At 37.5% G+C, this 22,046-nt stretch overlaps 2 protein-coding genes across 3 annotated transcripts in view; both read left to right on the forward strand.

The window, feature by feature from the left end:
- LOC129774181 (uncharacterized) overlaps window positions 1–21,142 on the forward strand; it is a 40,003-nt gene extending 18,861 nt beyond the window's left edge. The window contains exons 9-14 of the mRNA XM_055777882.1: window positions 17,421–17,745; window positions 17,798–17,964; window positions 18,303–18,449; window positions 18,552–18,798; window positions 20,659–20,745; window positions 20,812–21,142. Of these exons, the coding sequence (XP_055633857.1) occupies window positions 17,421–17,745; window positions 17,798–17,964; window positions 18,303–18,449; window positions 18,552–18,798; window positions 20,659–20,745; window positions 20,812–21,056 (1,218 nt within the window). The 3' untranslated portion in view covers window positions 21,057–21,142. The remainder of the gene's footprint in view (window positions 1–17,420; window positions 17,746–17,797; window positions 17,965–18,302; window positions 18,450–18,551; window positions 18,799–20,658; window positions 20,746–20,811) is intronic.
- LOC129777164 (lazarillo protein-like) lies at window positions 7,355–18,036 on the forward strand. Of its 2 annotated transcripts, none has more exons than XM_055783255.1 (3): window positions 7,355–7,604; window positions 17,421–17,745; window positions 17,798–18,036. In XM_055783255.1, the coding sequence occupies exons 1-3, from the start codon at window positions 7,485–7,487 to the stop codon at window positions 17,998–18,000; spliced, it is 648 nt and encodes a 215-aa protein (XP_055639230.1). In that variant the 5' UTR covers window positions 7,355–7,484; the 3' UTR covers window positions 18,001–18,036. The 2 variants fall into 2 exon arrangements, with proteins under 2 accessions (XP_055639230.1, XP_055639231.1); XM_055783256.1 differs by having other exon boundaries at window positions 7,356–7,604; window positions 17,421–17,741.
- Window positions 21,143–22,046: the final 904 nt, after the last annotated feature.

Here is a 22,046-nt window from a genome sequence, read left to right on the forward strand (position 1 = left end):
AACTATATGTCGGATGCATTAAAACATCCCAATCAAGCTCTCGGCATTGTGTGGCCTTGCGTTGTCCTGATGGAACACAACACCTCTTCTGTTGGCCAATTCTGAACGTTCCTGGTCAATCGCTAGCATCAAATGGTCTATTGGTTGACAGTCGAGATCATAATTTAGTGTATTGCACTGAAATAAAAATTTGAAAAAAATTTAAAAAATTTTAAAAAATATATTTTTATTTTTAAACTAAATTTAATTGCACGTATTTTACTGTTGCAGTATCGGTACCATAAACATGATTAAAATTTCAGCGGCCTGGCTTGCATTTTCGCATTTATAAAATAAAAAGTTTAAAATGTACCGAATTTTCTATTTGTTGTCCTCCTCCTTTCCAAAAAAGTAATCTAATTTTTTTTTATATTTCAAGTATGCAAATGTTGCTCAAATGACCAATGTGTTTACACCCACAACGTTTCACTGCAATCTGAGATAGTGGTACCAACTCCTAAGACGAGTTGGCATCGTACATTGAAAATGTGTACGTTATATCGAGGTAAAATGCACGAATGCATCGAATGACGTTATATCGAGGGGACATTATATCGAAGTTTCACTGTAATAATACAGATAATGTACTAAAAGCTAGAAAATAATTAGGCAAGTAGCAGTTAGCAGTTATCACAGCCCTTCCTTTATTGCCTTATTAGGGCGATGATGAGACTAAAACAAAATCGTGGGGCATATGATGAAACTATTAACTATGGACACTATGTGGCGTGTACCTCAAATACGCAAGACGCAATGAGTAAACTGTGCGAACCGGCCATTTACTGGAAATCAACCAACATGTAACAACCGATGCACACGACTCGCATCGTAAATACAGACTGCCCGAATGCAGGTATGGGCAAAATCGCATCGAAATTCGTTCAACAACACTCATTCACAGATAAAACTCACCCTTCTATTCTTCGTTTATGCCGCACTTTATTTGAGACAGAAAACATTCACCTATCGTCTTCGCAAAATTTATTGTTGATTTGAACGGAAAAATATTGTCTCGATTCCGCTCATCTATTCTCAGAGAATTTTGCATTCCCTCATTTGCCTCTCGGAATGACGTTAGATAGTGAGAGAATCAAATTGGAAACTTTTGCTTGAGCCAGCGAGTATCTCTGTAAAATCATTCGTTTTTCACTCAAATAGCAATCATTGAGCCTCGATCGGGGCAGTAAAATATAGGTAGATAGTTGAAATAGAGTTGTTTCCTGTGCACTATTGCAATAACATTTTTCTGTTTCTAGTATGAAACGATCTAAGCTCACGCAAAAGACCATATTAACGCAAGTTATTGGCGAGCGGGAAGATAGATTTATGTGCACATGAATGCTGAGTTGTTCAGCACCCTCTACTCCTCCTTAGTTAAGAGAAAGGAGTGTCAAACCACCATTAAAACATTTATTGCTCCCTAAAACCTCCATATGCCAAATTTGGTTCCATTTGCTTGATTAGTTCTGGAGTTATGCAGAAATTTGTATCATTTCTATGGCAGCGCCCCTTAGAACGGTGGGAGGAGTGTTGATCCACTTTAGAAATATTTTTTCCCCTAAAAACATCCACATACCAAATTCAGCTCCATTTGCTTGATTAGTTTGATGTGTGTTTCATTTGTATGGCAGCCCCCCCTTAGAGAGGGGGTGCAGTGTCTAACCACCATAGAAACATTTATTACTCCCTGAAAACTCCATATGCCTAATTTGGTTTCATTTGCTTGATTAATTATCAAGTAATGTGGAAATTTGTGTTTTATTTGTATGGCAGCCCTCCCCCTTACAGAGAGTGGTGGAGTGTCTAACCACCATAGAAACATTTATTGCACCCTGAAACCTCCAGATGCCTAATTTGGTTTCATTTGCTTGAATAATGCTCGAGTAATGCAGAAATTTGTGTTTCATTTGTTAGGTATTACTACTATAAGGCGTTGAAATTATTCAAATATTTATGTTTTTAACGATTTTCCTTAAAGAGAAATTATGGTCATGGTCAAGCATTTCTCATTGCTTAAGTTAATTGTCATCAAATTGATCCATTCATAATTTAGGTTTTCTCCAGAATATTGCTTTTTCTTTGGCATTTCACCTCAACACACCCAACACAAAAAAAACTTTATTTCTGCTATGCGCGAAGGACACCATAAACAAACTACAGCGCGCCAAGCGTTTGCCATAGAAATCATGTGGACAAAACAACATTAGTGAATTGGACAACATGGCTTAGCTATGTAAATCTGATACAAATGGTATACAAGCATGATGTTTACAATGTTTGTAAGTGTTATAATCCAGAAAAGGTCTGAATACGTGCCAAATAATCATATGGTGATTGATTAAAAGTTAGCTCAAATGAGGGGCACATTGACACCAATAGAAGGTGGAATTTATAATCCTTTAAAACATGTGAATCCATAAAATCATACTATAAAACTACTGTAAATCATGCAAAAGACAATCTTATATCAATTATAGTATTTATTTATATATATATATATATATATATATATATATATATATATATATATATATATATATATATATATATATATATATATATATATATATATATATATATATATATATCTTTCCCTCGCGCAGTGCGTTTTGTGCGTACGTTTTGAAACATTCGAATACCTGATTGGACAAACCAAAATCATTTACCTTACGCTAAAAAAACTGAAAGGAAACTGGATCCTATAAATCCATTTTATTTTAAGAAGATCGGCTATGATTTAACTAAAATGATTTTTTTTACGCATTCCAATGCTTGAGAACTATAATTCCCTTTGAAGCTTCGTGTATTCATTCACTGCATTCGTTGGTATTTTACTGCTTATATCAGACTTGTCCAAACCAATTTTTGGTGCAATGAATTCTATTTTTTTTAAATTAGGTATTCTTAAGTATTTCTTCTTGCTCCAGTAAGAATTTTTGAAAACATATGCATAATATGCATACTTGCAAAATAAACATTACGATGCATACACATTTCACGCAAAGTATGTATCAACTCTTTAGGAGAGTTAAGATTATGCGTATAATTAATGCTAATTAGAACTAAAAAACGTTTGAGTGACCATGAGAAACTAATATCTCATTGATTTAAGCGGGAGCAAGGTAAGATGGATTTTATATTCTGTCAATTAAAGTCAATGGAGCAGAACTCTATGACCTTCTGAACATTAAAATGGTTCAGATGATATATAACCTCTAATATTCATATAACCTTAGAGCCAGCATAGAACGCGGGCTCTATGAACTGTTTTGGGTAAGTTTTCTTTCTATGAACATTGTACATGGATGAAATGGTAGATCAATTGGCCTGAACTTCAGAATGGGTTGGAAGACCTAGAACAAATGATATTTCTATAAATTTAAAGACAGTGTATCACGTTGCCTATAGGGTAGGATTTTAAATAAGATAAAAATTTAGTGTTACAGTGGTTTTGAAGTAGTTTAATAAGTTTCCAGCATTCGAGAAAGCTCTTCGTTTTTGAATTTTCGACAAAATACCGACGAGTTGAACGAAATGCAAAGAACCAAATTACAACCTCGCCTGTCGCAGAAATCCATGAGTTAGATGAAACACGGCTGAAACACAGTATATTACCACCACACGCACTGCGCGAGGGAAAGATAACACTGAGTTGAGTGCGTAAGAAAAAGAAAGATCGATCCGAGGTATTTAACTTGGATCGATCGAACGCTAATTGTCAGGAAATAAAAATGGTCAAGGGATAGGAAGGTGGAAGGAGGGATAATATTTTTAATTGTGAATTATTTTACATAAAATAAGTAAAACTGAAGCACACTTATAAAAACTGAATAAAACTTGACAATATTAAAAAAACGAAAATTTTAGGGTTCAACTAGATGACTGGATCGAGAAAAAAATTAGAAGAATCCAGTTTAAACTGGAACATTGGCAACGACATCGTCAAGTACTTTGAGTCATTGAACGAAAGCCTGGGGTGGCATTGCGCATTTCGAAACGAGTAACTCGTTTCGAGAAAATTTGAACTCAAATCGAATTGGTTCAAGTATTATGTATCTTTTTCAAGTTAATATTTTCAATGTAATAGATTTAGAGCAAAATTTGTCTCGTAAAGAAATGTAAAATTTTTTAGTTCGTAAGCAAAGCTAATTCAAAGTGGTCGAAACGAACAAAAATCACTCGTTTCGAAATGCGCAATGTCTCCCCTGGTTTCGATCGCCCGACGGTGCAACACGATCGCAAACTGCAGCTGAGGTAAAGCAGAAGACGAGGGAAAGGTGGCTACATCATTCCATGCTTTGGGCCGGGAGGTTGGAGCAACGGTTCAGACAACGAAAAAATACCTAGCGAAGATGGACTTCATCACGCGGAAAAGTAAGTTAAGACCGGCCGTGTCAAAACAGCAAGCTGTGACCCAGAAACAAAGACTGAAGTGATAGAGAAGGAATTTTTTCCGGTGGATCAGAAACGCTGGATGGCAACGACTGGTAGGAAACCAGGTACTTTACACCCTCACCAAGGAGGTAAGTTCCGACGCGAAGTACATCTTCCACACCCAACTCCCAAAGAAAGTGCTTCTGTGGCTAACCATCAGTGAAAAGGAGATGTCAAAGCCGTTCTTCTTCCGTTCGGGACTGGCGGTGAACGGGGAGATTTACAGCACAAAGTGCGTGCAGGAAGTTGCCATCTCATCCAAATACATCATCCTGACGAGGATGTGGGGTTTTGGCCGGACTTGGTCTTCGCTCATTACGTGAAAAAGTCACTGGAGGAGATGAACCGCTTGAAGATAGATGTTACAGACGTAAAGATGATTTCGAACAAATCTAACGACAACGGTATAACGCTATTTTCATTCTTTAATTGAATCTGTTTTCCAAACAACAACAATTATCGAGTTCATGAGCAAGTCTAGCGACGCTACATCAAAGAAGAGAATACCTGGGGAGAATGTTTGCGTTCGACCTAATCGACTGCCCAGATCTCTTGCAGCAGTTGACCATTTTTATTCCAGCAAGACTTTCTCGCCAGCGTTTGTTATTTGCGACCGCTAGGTATCACACTATGTTCGGACAAAACCATCCTGTTCAAATGTGCTTCAATCTATTGAATAATTCAGATATTTTTGAGTTAGATAACAGTTCGGCTGAAAAGTTCATAAGGTTGACGTCTTGATGGCGCCCCATGCAAAAATCTACTTGACTATCACAAAGCACCATCTTTCAATGGGAACGTTTCAAAATATGACAGCAATCGGTCGATTGGTTCGTGAGTTACAGCATTGAGAGTGAAGCAACTTTTGTTATTGTGAAAAAAAGGGAAAAATCACAAATCAATGAAAACGATGGCAAAATTGCATGAATTGGACTTTGAATTGCTTCCGCATACACCGTATTCTCCAGACTTGACCCCCAGCGACTATTTTCTGTTCGCAGACCTGAAGAGAATGCTCGCTGGCAAGAAATTTAAGACCGATGATGAAGTGATTACCGAAACTGAGGCCTATTTTGAGGAAAAACCGAAAGAGTACTATAAAAATGGTATCAAGTTGTAAGATCGCTATAATCGCTGTATCGCCCTCGAAGGCAATTCTGTTGAATAATAAAACTGAATATTGAAAAAAAAAGTTTTACTGTTTTACCTTATAAACTTTTCAGCCAAACTGTTATGTGTAGGGAGAGGTTAAAAAATAGTATAAGACAAATACTATAAATAAGGTGTTATTAAAGGGTGTGTCACATCAAATTGCATCACGGAAAAAACATCTGTAAGATGCCGGGAATCGTCCAATCCACGGTCAGCAGAGTACTAAAACGATACTTCGAGAACCTAACCATCGACCGGAAGGTGAAGAACGGCAAAAATGGATGCTCCGTCAGTGAAAAAGATCACAAGCGCGTAGTTAAGCAGTTTAGACGTGATCCGAGAAGTTCGGTCCGGGATGTCGCCAATAAGCTGAATTTGTCAAGTTCATTCGTCCAGCGGACCAAGCAGCGGGAGGGTCTGCGTACATACAAGGTTTAGAAGGCTCCTAACCGCGACGAAAGGCAAAACATGGTGGGGAAGACGCGAGCCCGGAAGCTGTACACCGAAATGCTGACGAAGCCGCATTGCCTGGTAATGGACGACGAAACCTACGTCAAAGTGGACTTTCGTCAGCTGCCGGGCCTATTGTTCTTCTCCGCAGAGGACAAATTCAGCGTTCCGGAGGAGATTCGCAAGCAGAAATTATCCAAGTTTGCCAAAAAGTACATGTTGTGGCAAGCGATCTGCTCTTGCGGAAAGCGGAGCGCCCCCTTCGTGATGACCGGCACGGTAAACGGGCAGGTTTACCTTAAGGAGTGCCTACAGAAGCGCTTACTACCACTATTGAAGCAGCACGCTTCGTGCCACTATTCAAAGGACGTGTTGGAGTGGTACGAAGCCAACGGGGTCACCTTCGTGCCAAAGAAATGAACCAGCCCAACGCGCCGGAGCTTCCCCCAATAGTGAAATATTGGGCGATTATGAAGCAGGCCCTCCGGAAGAACCCAAAAGTTGTCAAATCGGAGGCGGACTTCAAGAGAAAATGGATTTCTGTTCAAAAAAAACTACAACCTGACGTTGTACAGAACCTTATGGACGGGGTAAAGAGGAAGGTGCGAGCATACGGGCTTGGGCTCGAAGTATGAATAAAAAGAAAATGCCAAAAGTTGTTTAATAGTTTTCATTTTACTGTCTAAAATTTTCAATAGGATCGGTCTATTGGGCGAATTTCTACAGCGATTTTTACGTGATGCAATTTGATGTGACACACCCTTTATAGCAGCATTATAGCTGAAGACGTGGTATAATAAAAATAAAAATAAAATAAATGTTTCACAACACATTGTTCGGTTACAGCAAGAATTGAAGGACAGAAACGAGATAGTAAAATCTCAGAAAAGACTAACTTCTAGCTGCATCAATTTGATTCGATTCATGAACGACTCTTGGGAGAATGATCAAAACGAATAGCGACTTTCCAAAGAGAACTTTCAGTTGAAGAATAAAGCTGGTCAATTAGTTTCCGATGCAATAGTATGAGCTGTCTCAAGCATGGCAATTAAGAACAGGATAGGGCAGATCGAAGAAACTTATCGAAATCGGTAGAGAAAATTATTGTCGGTTTATTTCAATGACGTCATTTTAACATTGGGAAACAAAATCATTCTCTAAAATAGCTCTATGATGACTAATACGTTATCGTGATTATCGATAAACAAAACGAACTTTATCAGTAAATTTCGGCTCAGTTTTGTCCTTATCAGCATGTATTCTATTGTACTTCTTCCCTCAGTTGCGAACATTATGTTTCAGTATAGCAACGGCGGTCGGAACAGGCCGTACAAGCGAACGATAGCGATATTTTGACCGATTGGGTTGGTTTGCCAGAGAAAGTGGAATAACAAGTTCCCAAATCAAGTATGGAAGCTTTTTCATCCGTGCTGATATTTTGTGCATTCTTCATATCCGGTTTGCTGTCCTTAGATGTCACAGGGCCATGCCGGGAGTTACCGGTTGTGGAGAACTTCAACTTGACACAGGTTGGTTAGTGCGTTGAGGGAGCAGTGGTCGTTGAATATATTAACAATTGCCATCAATCTAAGAATATTTTGAAGAACTGTTGAAATTGAGCTTTCTGTTGCGGGACAAAGTATGTTTTGATTGCAATGTGAAATATATTATCGACAATGTGGTTGCAATATATCACTAAAATCAATCCTCGTAATAAACACATATATGACTTTGATTCGAAATGTGCAACTTTCAGGGAAATGATAAAGATAAATTGAAATTTCAACACAGTTTTGTGTCAAGCTAAACAATATTTGAATAGTAGTAAGTGTGCGGATTGTCAACGCAGATAATTTAATTCGAATAGAACATTGGTTTCATATGCATTTAGTGATTTTCGATTAGTGGAGTGACACGATAAATTTGTGTTCGATTTTGTTTATATTTTTCATTCAATGTTTTTTTGATGTCTCAAATGAGGGTGAGGTAAATATTAAATGATACTACGCTGGGAAAAAGTGATTGGACAAAGGAATTAAGCACCTCTACTTATTTCATAACTTTTTCACCACTGTTTTTATTAGTTTCCGGCCATACTTACGATGCAATGTCAGATAACTTATTAGGCAAAGAATACACTAAATATTCCTTGGGATTAGTGATCCATTTCCACTCTGCATTTTCCATTGTCTCTGGATAGTCAATAACCAATGTGAGCACGTGCTCACAGTCACCAGTTTGGAATGAAAAGAATCATAGTAGGGTCAGAGAAGGGAAAATGGTCAGCAGGAGTAATATGATCTGTTATTTGTTTGGTAGTATAACTATTGACTATTGATGCCGATTTTATAGTCACCTTATTTTTGAAGATTTTAATGACTTTTGAGCCGCTCTGTACTTCAGTAGAACTGTCGCCAGTCAAATATAAACAAAAACAAAAATCGCTCTTTCAGTAGCCATTCGGATATTGTTTCGTGCGAATCACATTTAACGAGTTTTTCGAAAAATCTAGTTTATACGACGACTCGGGTGACTATTCACACACACTAGGAGAAGTAAACAGTTATTTTGCTTCATTTCAGAGAATAATTCGCAAAGAAATTACTTTGTTGTTTGGGGGCAAAATAGTCAGGGGTGGATAACCACTTAGAAAGTTCTATTTACTAAAATCGATAGACCCTTATCCCATGCTGCTTTTGGAGGGGTCACTTGTGGCTTTGATCCTGAAAAACCAAAATTAAGCCACATTATTCGAAGTATTATGTGTTTCTTACTACCTGTTTGTTTGTATGAGAAAATTTTAATTACGACTCTTGATAAATAGGACCAGATTTTTTCATACATGTACTTATTATTCTGGAATTTGGCTATCCTGACTGGCTTGGAGGAAGGGTAATCCAATTCATGATCACATTTTGCTGCGATAAAGGCCTATATTAGTGATAACGTGGTTATTGTTGTCTGCCAAGGCGTCAATCGTCTGCGGCTTATCTGGGTAAATCAGAGACTTCACGCTTAACATTTCAATAGGACATATCAGTTTTGATCGATTCTTTCTATTGATATTGATTTTCTTTTTAGTTAATAACTGCCTTGCAGACGGATTTTACGGTATTTTTTTCATATAGTTTTATCAAACTAGGTTCTCTACTATAATTCCAGATCGTCGAACACATCAGCAAATGCTTTTATCGCTGAGTTATTAACGGTAGAGAATGTAGATGAAGAGAATTGATCAAAACAAATAGGTCCTTTTGAAAAAGTAAGCGTGACTTCACATAACCTCATGAAAAGAATGCAGAGGTGTTTAATGGCATGATTTTGGAGGCCAACCCACGGGTCCATAACAATAAATTTTTCGCTCACTGAACGTTTCTTCCACTAATTGTATCATGGCATTAGCGGTATTGCATTTTACACCGGCTTGTGGAAATCATGACTTCTCCACATTATGGGCCCTCAATTTTAGTACAAAAAATTGGTGGTCGTGGCACCAAAAATAAAAATAAAAGTGCTAAAAACAATGTATTTCTTCAAACGATTGCCATTTTGTCTAAAAACCATTTTTCCGAGGCTCAGATCATAGCAGCATCTTTACTAATAAGAATCTATTGATTTTTTTTGGTTCGGATTACCAGAAGGGCTGAAATCGTATTCGCCAGGGCACTGTTTTTTCGGACCCCATCAATTCAGCAGCTTGTAATTTTTTATATTTTGAATAATGTTTTTATTCTCAAAAGACCAATAAACAAATGATGAAATAAAGGATAGAAGAAATATTATTTGTTTTATTCGTTCAAAGCTCGAAAACACGTCTAAAATTTGTGTCTCTAAACTAGATAATCCCGGTCATGCTTTATTATAAGAAATCGAAGATCACATGTTACCGAAAGTGTTGTTCATCACAAATTCATACTTTATCTCACCTTTCTGGTAGCATTTGAATTCCACGTCGGAGAAGAACTTTTTATTGTTGTTTTCAACATGAAAAACGATCTGTCTAGAGCGTCAGAACAAATTTCTGAATGTTATTTCAATATTAATACTACTGTGTCTAAAAATCCTTAGCACACAGAGATTATCAGACACAGAAGCACAGTGAAACTACATACATTTTTATTTTTTTTGGCATGCGTTAAGATTCTAAATTCCAGATCCAAGTATCGGAAATATGTAGGGGAAAGTCGGGAAAGAGGGATACCTATTATGATTGATTAATTACATTTTTATTTTAAACTAGCTGACCCGGCAAACTTCGTCCCGCCCAAAATTTATTTTTTGTTATCAATACCTCGAAACGTTCACGTTTTCTTACTTACGATCATGTTGTAGAACTGTTCATTGATTCATCTTCTAATTGACCCTCTACAATTTACATTTAACATAAATTTCCTAGGATTTCTACCAAAACTCGTCATTATAATATCAGATTATTTTCAGATACAATTCTTGTTCAAGATTTTTCAATCACTTGCAAATAACATGTTTCTCCGTTACATGGAATAAAAGTTTGAAATAGAAAATATGATAGAATGAAGACAGCCCTAAATCGGATAATTCCTTCTTCGAGTTCGCTCTTATCAACACATTCGGCGATTCATTTTTATTAATATAGATAGAGGAAGATATAGGAGTGCGTTTTATCATATTAAAATCCATTTGCACTTTTGAACAAAAATAAATTTCGTTGGCGCAAACATCAAATGGACTTACAACGCTTGTCACTATGTAATTGTAGAACATATTCGAATTGAATTCCCGAATTTTCCCATTTCCCTTCAGAGTTTTCCGAAAAAATTTCATTGTCACGTTTGGTTGAAATATGTGTTATATTTTCATGAAACCCCCTCTCTATTTCATAGGAGGGAGGGGTGTCATACCATCACAGAAACATTTGTTGCGCCCTAAAAGCTCCACATGTCAAATTTGAGTTCGTTTGCTTGATTAATTCTCGAGTTATGAAAAAATTTGTTTTTCATTTGTATGGCAGTCCCCCTTAGAGAGGGGAGAGGAGTGTCGAACGACCATAGAAACATATCGTGCCCTCTAAAACCTCCACATGCCAAATTTGGTTCCATTTGCTTGATTGATTCTCGAGTTGTGCAAATGTCAAACCACTATAGAAACATTTATTGCCCCTTATATTATTATTATTCATTCATTCTCGAGTTCTGTAGCCTCCCCCCTGAGGGAGGGGGAAGAGTGTTAAATCACCATAGAAAAATTTCTCGATCCCTAAAAACTTTTAATGCAAAGTTTTATTCTGTTTGCTTGATTAGTTCTCGAGTTATCCAGCCACTCTCCCCTTCAGAGAGAGGGGAGAATTGTCAAACTACCATAGAAACAATTACTGCCCCCTAAATCCTCCACATGTCAAATTTGGTTCCATTTGCTAGTTCAGTTCTTGAGTTATGCAGAAATTTATGCTTCATTTGTATGGCAGTTTCTCCATCCCTTGGAGAGGGAGGAGGTGTGTCTATCCAACACAGAAACATTTAGTGCACCCTAAAACCTCCGCATGCCAAATTTGGGTTCGTTTGCTTGATTAATTCTGGATCTATACTGACATTTGTGTTCCATTTGTATAGCAGACCTCCCTTAGAGAGGAGGGAGGGGTCTCGAACTATCGTAAAACCCTTCCCTGGCCCAAAAAACCACTACATACAAATTTTTAGGTCGATCGGTTCAGTAGTTTCCGATTTTTCAAGATTTTTCAACCACTGCAAATAACATGTTTCTCCGTTACATGAAATAAATGTTTGATACAGAAAATATGATAGAATAAAGACATACCCCTCCCCTTAGAAAGGGGGAGGAGTGTCTATTCACCATAGAAACGTTTCGTGCCCCCTAAAATCTTCACATTCCAAATTTGGCTCCATTTGCTTGAGTAGTTTTCGAGTTATGCAGAAATTTGTTCTTCATTTGTATGACAGCCCACCCTAAAAGAGAGGGAGGAGTGTCCAACCACCATAGAAACATTTATTGCGTCCTAAAACCTCCACATGCCAAATTTGGTTTCGTTTGCTTGATTAGCTCGCGAGTTATGTAAAAATCTGTGTTTCATTTGTATGGGAGACCCCCTTAGAGAGGGGGGAGGAGTGTCGAACCACCTTAGAAATGTTTCTTCCCCATAAAACCAAATTTAGCCAAATTTAGTTCCGATTTTTTTTTATAATGATGATGGTCCCACCTCTTTCCCCTACATAGGTTTGAGCTGGACGAGTTATCTTGTGGATAATTATATAGAGGAGTTTCTTTGTAATATCAAATCAACCAATAAGTAAGTTAAAAACAAAAAAACGGTCCGGTTGTACCACTGGCATAGATTGTTTATCAAAAGAACAAGTAAGGGCATTATCTGAACGCTAAATATTCCATGGCATGTCAAGAGAATTTCCAATCCGGGAAGACACTTGACCGATCGGGAATCGAACCCAATGCCTATATCAGCATTAGCCATGAATTTACAAGGGATTTCCCGCTTTACTAGATTCCCGAGAACGATCTACTAATGCGATCGCTTTCGCTTTCGAGTCCAGACAGCTGAGCAACCCCGAGCCTAATTCTAGCCGACACTTCAGGCCCAGTAACTCTCCCAAGGCATGTCAAGAGAATTTCCAACCCGGGAAGACCCTTGACCGATCAGGAATTGAACCTAATACCTATGTCAGTACCAGCCTTGAATTTACAAAGGAAATCCCGCTTTACTGGATACCCGACAACGATCTGTTAATCATTTTTGAGACCAGACAGCTGAGCAAACATAAGCCTAATTCCAGCCGATACTTCAGGCCCTTCATTCAACCTGGGGTATAATCGCGTCAATCTGAATCTGCAATGAGATCTGCCACAACACAGAACGATCTCGTCAATCATCTGTCAAAAGGATAAATTTACAAGTATTCCGGTTGAGCTATCCCTAGCTTCTTTTCAGTTTCCACTTTCAATCCCTTGGAATGGATCTATCTTATTAAACAAAACAAAAACAAAGAAAAAAATCACTTTTGCCAATGTTCAATTTCAAATTTTACTATGCCGGTTCACGCGCGCGATGCTCAAACTCTTGTAGACTTCACAATTATTTTTAAACTAATCTAATAAATAAAATTATTAAAAATTGAAGAAAAAAAAATAATAAAAACAACATACCATCATCATCATAGTCTAAAGATAAAAAAAACACACACACACATGCACCTACACCTAAAATAGTACTCTATTCATTATATAATAATGATGACGGTCCCACTTAATTTTCCTACAACGATTTGAGCTGGACGAATTTTCTTTGATAACTATATATATATATGGATTTCTTTTATAATACAAACAAAACCAGTATATTAGTTAAGAGCATAGACATAGATTGTCACTCGAAAGAGCAAGTAAAGGCATTATATGTACGCTAGATATTTTTTTATCTGTATTATAGTGATTTTCAACTCAATTTGGTTGGTTCGTCACTTTTTACTTCCATTTTTGGAAGAATGTCGGGAGTGAGAATTGAACTCGTGACCTTTAGCGTGAGAGGCATGGATGTTACCACTACGCCAGATCGCCTCCGAACGCTGGATATTCCAAGGCATGTCAAGAGAATTTCCAATCCGGGAAGACCCTTGACCGATCAGGAATCGAACCTAATACCTATATCCATACCAGCTTTGAATTTACAAAGGAAATCCCGCTTTACTGGATACCCGACAACGATCTGTTAATCGTTTTCGAGACCAGACAGCTGAACAAACCTAAGCCTAATTCCAGCCGATACTTCAGGCCCTTCATTCAAACTGGGGTATAATCGCTTCAATCTGAATCTGCAATGAGATCTGCCACAACACAGAAAGATTTCGTCAATCATCTGTAAAAAAGATAAATTTACAAGAATTCCGGTTGAGATATCCCTAGCTTGTTCGCAATTTCCACTTTCAATCCCTTAGAATATGATTTTCTTAAAAACAGAACCATTTTTTTAGCCAATGCTCAATTTTAAGCTTCTCTATGCCGTTTCACGTGCACGATGCTCAAACTGTTGTAGACTACTCGAAATGTATAAAAAAAAATAAATAAATTAAAAACGAGTACAAACAAATAAAATACCACCATAATCATAGTCTAATGATAAAAAAGACAAAATCACAAAAAAAAATAATCCGTTATAGCTTCGTCATCTTACATACTAACATTGATTACACACCAGGTTAAAAATTTAAATTATGCTTCAAAAACTCTTTACAAATACTACGAAACATTCGAAGGCTTGTTGCTGTCTTTGCCTCATTGGGTAAGGTATTATACAGTCGATATCCCTTATAAAAAATTGAATTTTGGGTACACGACATTCGGAAGTTCATGGTTCTGAGATCGCTTGCTTGTCTTGTATTATATCGATGCATGTCTCTTCCATACATTATAGTGTTTCGTAGGTAATTCGGCGTCATATTATTAGTCATTTTGTATATAAACGTGAGCGTGCAATATTTAATACGCTGACTAACTGACATCCATTATAGGCATTCTAGCATGAATATCCGCGGAGTTCGTCGATCACATCTCAATATCAGGCGCATAGCCTTGTTTTGCAACATTTGCATTCTTTGCATCTGTCTCTTATTTGCAAGAAATAGTACAGATGCACAATAATCAAAATGTGTTTTAGCCGTTTGCTTGATTAGTTCCTGAATTATACGGAAATGTATGCTTCATTTGTATGGCAGCCCCCCTCCCGCCTTAGAGAGACGGGAGGAGTGTCTATTCGCCATAGAAACGTTTTGTGTCCCCTAAAACCTTCGCATGCCAATTTCGATATTTTCTTAGTTTTCGAGTCATGCAGAAATTTGTCTTTCATTTGTATGGCAGCTCCCCTTTAGAGAGGGGGGTGAACAGTCTAACCACCGTGAAAACATTTATTGCGCCCTAAAAGCTCCATATACATAATTTGGTTTCGTTTGCTTGATTAATTCTCGAGTAATGTAGAAATTTGTGTTTCATTTGTATGGCAGCCCCCCCTTAGAGAGTTGGGTGGAGAGTCTAACCACCATAGAAACATTTATTGCACACTAAAACCTCAATATGACTAATTTGGTTTCATTTTCTTGATTAATTCTCTTGTTTTTTATCCCATTTATTTATTTTAGGCTCATTAGTATTTTAGCTGTAACAGAGCTGAATTTTAATCGTGTACATGTCACATGGTTATCATATCTATAATTATAGCACATTACGCAGTTGCCATTCGCCAGTATTCCTTCTATACCATTGCATATGGTACATTTACACAGTAGCCATTTATGCGTAAGAGTATTCTTTCTGTTCTTCCATTATCCAGTTAGACCACCAGACAGCGGAGACAGTTGATATGATCATTGTTGAGTTATTTATAGAACAGCAGCCCGATGTGTCTTGCAGAGCAGAGCAGTTGTATGGATGAATCGATCTTGTTTCGACCGTGGATCGATCTCCATCGCTGATGATTGTTGCGTGGACGTAGCTATTCTGTAACAACACAAAGATGGTCAATGAGGGCCCTGAGTTTTGAACTCACGATCGATCGCTTACTAAGCGAACGCGCAACCAATGTGGATACGGAGACTCCCCGATTAATTCTCTTGTAAAGCACAAATTTGTATTTCATTTGCATGGCAGACCCCCCCCCCCTTAGAAAGGGGAGTGGGAAGTCTAACCATCATATAAACATTTATTGCATCCTAAAACCTCAATATACCTAATTTGGTTTCATTTTCTTAATTCATTCTCGTGTAAAGCACAAATTTGTGTTTCATTTGTATGACCGCCCCCATTAGAGAGGCGGGTGGAGGGTCTAACCACCATAGAAACATTTGTTGCACCCTAAACCTGAATGTGCCTAATTTAGTTTCTTTTGCTTAATTAATTCTCGGGTAAAGCAGAAATTTGTGTTTCATTTGTATGGCAGCCCCCCTTTAGGGAGGGGGGTGGAGAGTCTAACCACCGTAAAAACATTTACTGCACCCTTAAACCTCAATATGCATAATTTGGTATCATTTTCTTGATTAATTCTCGAGTAATGCAGAAATTTGTGTTTCATTTGTAAGGCAGCCCTCCCTTAGAGAGGAGGGTGGAGAGTCAAACCACCGTGAAATCATTTATTGCACCCTAAAACTTCCACATACCAAATTTGGTTTCATTTGCTTGATTAATTCTCGAGTAATGTAGGAATTTGTGTTTAATTTGGGTGTCAAACTATCACGAAAACCTTCCCCGGCCCCAAAAACCCCTACATACCAATTTTCATGTTGATCGGTTCAGTAGTTTCCGAGTCCATAAGAATCAGGCAGACAGAAATACATTTATATATATATATATATATATATATATATATATATATATATATATATATATATATATATATATATATATATATATATATATATATATATAGATTTTAATGATGTACAAACTTGCAATACAGTGTATCAATACCTTTGACACTTATTGTGTACGCCTAGTACGCCTAGAAAAATACCTTGGGGTATTTTTCGTTACGTCAGTGTTTTACCGTTACTTCTTTTCTCATTTTTACTCCAGAAATATCGATGAAAATTATACTAATCAAGTGGAGTGTCCGTCGGATAAGACGGACACTCCACTGAAGGGAAAGTAATTTTGTTTTGAAAACAATTTGATTATCTCCTCCTTCTTTTTTCTACGTATGCCCACTAAATACGTTTGCAAGTGCAACCAGATATCGTGGACGAATCAGCAGAGCGGTTTCTAAAACGTAATCCGAATTTGTCATTCCGAATGACGGAAGCTATTTTAGACATGAAAAAATGAGATAAATTATAAGCCCTTCTAGGTGATTTTAATCTAACATTTTTGTTCAATCATTTTAAGACCTATTTGAAGACCCCCAAAAGTTATTGAGTACATAAACTTGAGTTTTCAGTTTCTTTCCCGACTCAATCTAATTGTTTTAAAGAAGCCGGACACAGTCATTTTGCAAAATTACTGCCTCAAAGACAAACTTTATTATGAAAAGAGACCTGGACTATCAATTTGTGGTGAGATAGCTATATATTTTCTGTGAAATTCACGAAGAAAATCAACTATTTCTTAAGGTGTCCGTCTTTACCACATTTCCCCTACCAGTAAACCCAATCAAGTATGTGCAATTGATATCAATTGTGCTTGATAGAATCTGTTAGTTGAGACTACTCACATCAGCTTTATGAACAAGTTCAATTTGTTTATTTTGTTTCATGTTCCCCGTATTTAAAACACCGCTTTTGTATCGCATCTTCTTCTTATGTTAACGATATTATACTGACACTAACCAAGAACATTATCTTACATCTTCCAAACAGTATATGGGAAGCTGGTATGAGATAAAACGGTATGAAAATATCAACCAACCAAATGCCGAATGTGTTACAGCTCAGTATACATTGAACATGACATCGTCGGAAGTGACGGTAGAAAACACCATGAAGCAACTGCCAAACCGGAACCCACTGGTTGCTCGTGGTCGAGCCATAACCAGCCCTTCCGCCAATGGTAGGGCCATGCTGAATGTTCGCTTCGACAATACTCCGCCGAATATAGAAGACTCAGACTATTGGGTGCTTGGAACCGATTACACGAATTATGCTCTTGTTTGGTCTTGCAGGGGAAACAACAGTCATTCTGTGGGTAAGTCTTTTCACCGGTTACGTTTTAATTTTGTTCTACGAAATTCTTGCAGAATCAGCCTGGGTTTTGTCACGCACACCAGTGCTGGATAACATGTCGCACGTTTATGTGAACATTCTGATTGGAACGCATTTAAAACCGGATTCGTTCAGAATGACGGAGCAACGGAATGAATATTGCAATAGTGCGATGACACCCACCATTAAGTTCTTACTCACGGTTTTATCTTTAGTACTTGTTTCTGTTTCAATGTAAACCGGACAATGAATAAAGTATTTCCAAAATATACAACACGAACAGCATTTTACCCTTCCTCCCAGCACATGTGCCACAATTAACTATTCTACTGTTGCACTGCTCGTTTTATGGCAATTGCATAAAGTAGTATTTGCCATAAACTGCACGGAGTAGCGTGTACCAGCGGATGCCTTTCGCTCTACTCAGCTCAGTCATTATTTGGTGCTATCAGTAAACACACGATCACCGCTTGTTGGTAGTCAGTGTCGCACGCAGTGAAAGAGAGAGCGAAGATCACGTCTCCATTATCTCCAACCTAGAACAAACTTCGACTGTGGGCGTCTAAAATGGATCCTCGGATATTCATTGTTGTGCTGGTGATGAGATTGACGCCATTGACGGTGGCGGTTATTGTCGAAAAGAACTGCCTTATATTCGAAGAAGCGTACACATTTGATGAGGATCGGGTGAGTATTCCATTTCAGCGGGTTTCCCCGAATAGGGGATCTTCCCACGAATTTTTCTGGTTTTAGGGTTTTCCCGCAGTAAACACGTGTTTCCCATTTCAGTATTCCGGAAAATGGTACGAGATTCGCCGCTTGCAAGACACCAACGATGCCGACATCGAGGAATGCGTCCAGGAAAAATACACGAGATCGAGCAATATGATGGATTTTGACGTAATCCGAGCGGTACAAATAAATGCCACAGATGAGCCAACCTATTCCACTGGTATCGCGTCTCCCAAAGTGTTCGAGAACTCCAAAGTCCCACAGTTTTATCTACGATATAATACCACGAGCCCGGCAGAACCAGGTTAGTGCCCGTTGTGAATTTCAAAACATGGTAGGGACGATTTATCGACTGAGCTTTTGAGTGAAGAGTGGAAGCGTTTTGTTCTTTCTTCCGCGATTCTTTGTTTTGAACAAAAACATGGAGCCAATGTGGTTTGCTCAGTAAAGAGCGACAAGATGATACGATAGCAATTTGTTTTTTTTCCTGATCTGAATGAGGATGAAATTCTGAAATCAAAACGCATTTCGTGCTGTTAAAATATGCGAAAATTTGCCTGAGATCATTGAAGAAAAAGGTAGATTCATCGTAATTTTTACTATTTATTATGTATTTTACAAGTAATTAGGTAATCATTTTGTGTGATTCGCATTTTTAGACTAAATCATTTTCTATTTATATTCCCACGAAATGTTTAGAAAACGAACAATTGGTTGTGTTGGTATAGTATCATCCAAACTAATAAGACCTTTTTCAATTGGCATATTATTAAAGGTCTATTACCTACGAAAGCGAGTTCCTTTGTAATTCTATAGACCTTCCCGAAATATGTCAGTGAGTGACTCTTGCTCTTTTGTTTTGGTCATAGATTTCACATTATCTGACCACTGGTGTACACGACCTTATAGATGGATAGTTTAATGTTTACTGTAATGATAAAACATAGTATTCATGCTTAAATATATTTTTTTCGCGTTTGCACCTCATTTTAATTCATTATCGCGTTATCCGCCATTTTCCTTGCCAATCGATTCCGCAGATAATCGGGATTCTACTGTATTAGAATTTATTCTGTGTTTTTAGTTGAAGATGGGATTGAAAAAAGGTGTTTTAAATCGTTCAAAATTTGCATGCTTCAAATATTCACAAACCACCTCATTACATGAACCCTTATCAGGCATTCCATGCCAAACCGATATAGTGGTTGCAGATTTTCGTGAAAATTGTTAGTTCTGTTCCATATCGCAAAATATTACACCCGTAGAGAGACTTTTTGGTTTTCGAGTTATGATTTATCAAAGTCAACATGTTTTGGTTGCGCAGGTAGCTTAATGAAAAATATTAGGCTAAGGAAAAATAAATCCATTACATTTGCGTGGAACACAAAACTTTACTTAGAATGTTTAGGATTGTCCGATTTGAATCAATCATGAACCATTTTGTTGTAAAATTTGTTGCCATTTTAAAGGTAGCTTCATAATGCCTCTATCATAGAAGTCTTGTACTTATTGGCGAAAAACACTAGTAATCGTTTTTCACAATCTTCTCTTGATCCCAATTATTTATCACTCAGGAAATTTTGCAATGCAAGAAAAAGGCGATAATCGCTTGGTGCCAGGTCCGGACTATATGGTGGATGCATTAAAACCTCCCAACCAAGCTCCGGTAGTTTCTGGCGAGTCACTACAGACGTGTGTATGTGTGTGTGTGCGTTGTCCTGTAGATGGAACACTGCCTCTTTTCTGATGGCCAATTATGGCCGTTTCTGGTTAAACGGTCCAGTTGTTGACAGTAGAGATCTGAATTTAGTGTTTGGTCACACGGAAGCAATTAATAATAAATGATTCCAATTTTAAATAATACCAATAATTTAAAAAAAATTAGAGAAATGTATTTTGAGCCTAATATTAATATAAATTAACCTTCGTATACTCGCACATAGGTCTGACAAACCAAGAATCAATTAGGTGTCTGAATCAAACGACTATTAAAACTGAATGAAGTTAAATAAAAATTATATTTATAGTTAAATAAACAACGCCTAAAAAGACACAATATCAATATTATAGAGAACGCACAGTCTGTGAATATACGAGATTTTCGCGCGCGTATAGGAGAGTTAAGTATGGTATATGAACTAATATTGTGAACATATTATTCCAGATACTGCGATAGACATCGTCAAAACCGACTATCTTAACTTTGCGATCGTATATTCCTGCAATTCACTGAATTCATCCGCTGTGTCAGGTAAATTCGTTCAACTGTTCGATCACGTAACTTTCAGAGCTTGTAACAACAAATGTGCATTTCTAGAATCAGCATGGATCCTCTCGCGAAGGCCTACTATGTCGAAGCACGCGGCAGATGTGGTGAACAAATTTGTCTCCGCCCATTTTACCCATCCGCAGCACAAGTGGAGAGCTACCGAACAGTCGGAAACATTTTGTAAACCAACAATTATTACAAACGCAGGGCGATCGGTGTTCAATGTGTCGTTTTTGCACACTTTCTCACAATTTTTAGCCGTATTTCTACTATCGAAATTATTTTCTGGATAATGTAGATGTTTAAGAATCTCTGTTTCATTCTTACATTGAGTCAATGTCGATTCGATATGAATTGTATAGATTGTGTCATGTGGTTACATCTTGGGTTCATTGAATACAAAATCCGAAACCTCCTCTCCCACGAGAAAAGAAACGCCAAAATGAGCCCAATCTAAAGCGAATTAAAATTTGTATAATTGAACTCAACGTTTTACGCTAAAAGCCTTCCCTCTGAAATAACTGCTTTTTCAGTGATAAGCCGTCTTTTGCTGACGAAGTACGTAAATTTGACGCCGCCAACGCTAATTGGGAAATGGATTTCACTAATGCACGCGTCTGAGATATAATTACACATACGCTCTTAGTTCCATTAAGCTGCTGTTGCCGCTGATCCTTTTTTTGCGGAAGGGGTGTTCATTTTTCATGATAACTGAAAAGAACGAACTACTGGTCGTAGATAGATAGATAGCAATGAGGTACATATAGAGGTGGAGCAGTAGGAGAAGTGTATCTGTATTGGCAAGCCAAATATCGTGTCGTAATTATTTGCATTCAATGTGGAATGTACATGGAAGAAACAAAACAATGTTGAAAGTACTTACGGTTGCATGATAATTTGAGCTAAAATTCTCATGAAATCATTCAACTGGTTGTTTTTTAACAGATGACAATTATATCGTGGCTTATTTCGATTATTCATGTGGTGAAAAGGTCCAGAGAGCAGTCGTATGCTTAGTTCTCGAAAACAGTAACATTTTCGGCGAATTTGGATTGATTGGCGATTATTATCTCACAACATACACACCGACACTGAGAGCCTTCGAAACATCAACTTCATAACGGTAAAATAATGAAACTTCGTTTGTTTCTATGAACGTGGGGGAATTAAAATGGCACATGGAAATATCACTTTTATCCGTCTTTTTCAACGTGATTTCACAAATATTCACTTCATGCTATCACATTAGCCTCATATTCAGCGGGAGCTCTACAAAAATGTAC

The sequence above is a fragment of the Toxorhynchites rutilus genome, chromosome 3, assembly GCF_029784135.1.
Source record: "Toxorhynchites rutilus septentrionalis strain SRP chromosome 3, ASM2978413v1, whole genome shotgun sequence".
NCBI lineage: Eukaryota > Metazoa > Arthropoda > Insecta > Diptera > Culicidae > Toxorhynchites > Toxorhynchites rutilus.

What these genes read in the sequence shown, in the direction of transcription:
- LOC129777164 (XM_055783255.1), top strand. Translation starts at nt 7,485, where the DNA reads ATGGAAGCTTTTTCATCCGTGCTGATATTTTGTGCATTCTTCATATCC. An exon ending in AGAACTTCAACTTGACACAG is followed by an intron (nt 7,605 to 17,420) that starts GTTGGTTAGTGC and finishes TCTTCCAAACAG; the next exon opens with TATATGGGAAGCTGGTATGA. An exon ending in AAACAACAGTCATTCTGTGG is followed by an intron (nt 17,746 to 17,797) that starts GTAAGTCTTTTC and finishes AAATTCTTGCAG; the next exon opens with AATCAGCCTGGGTTTTGTCA.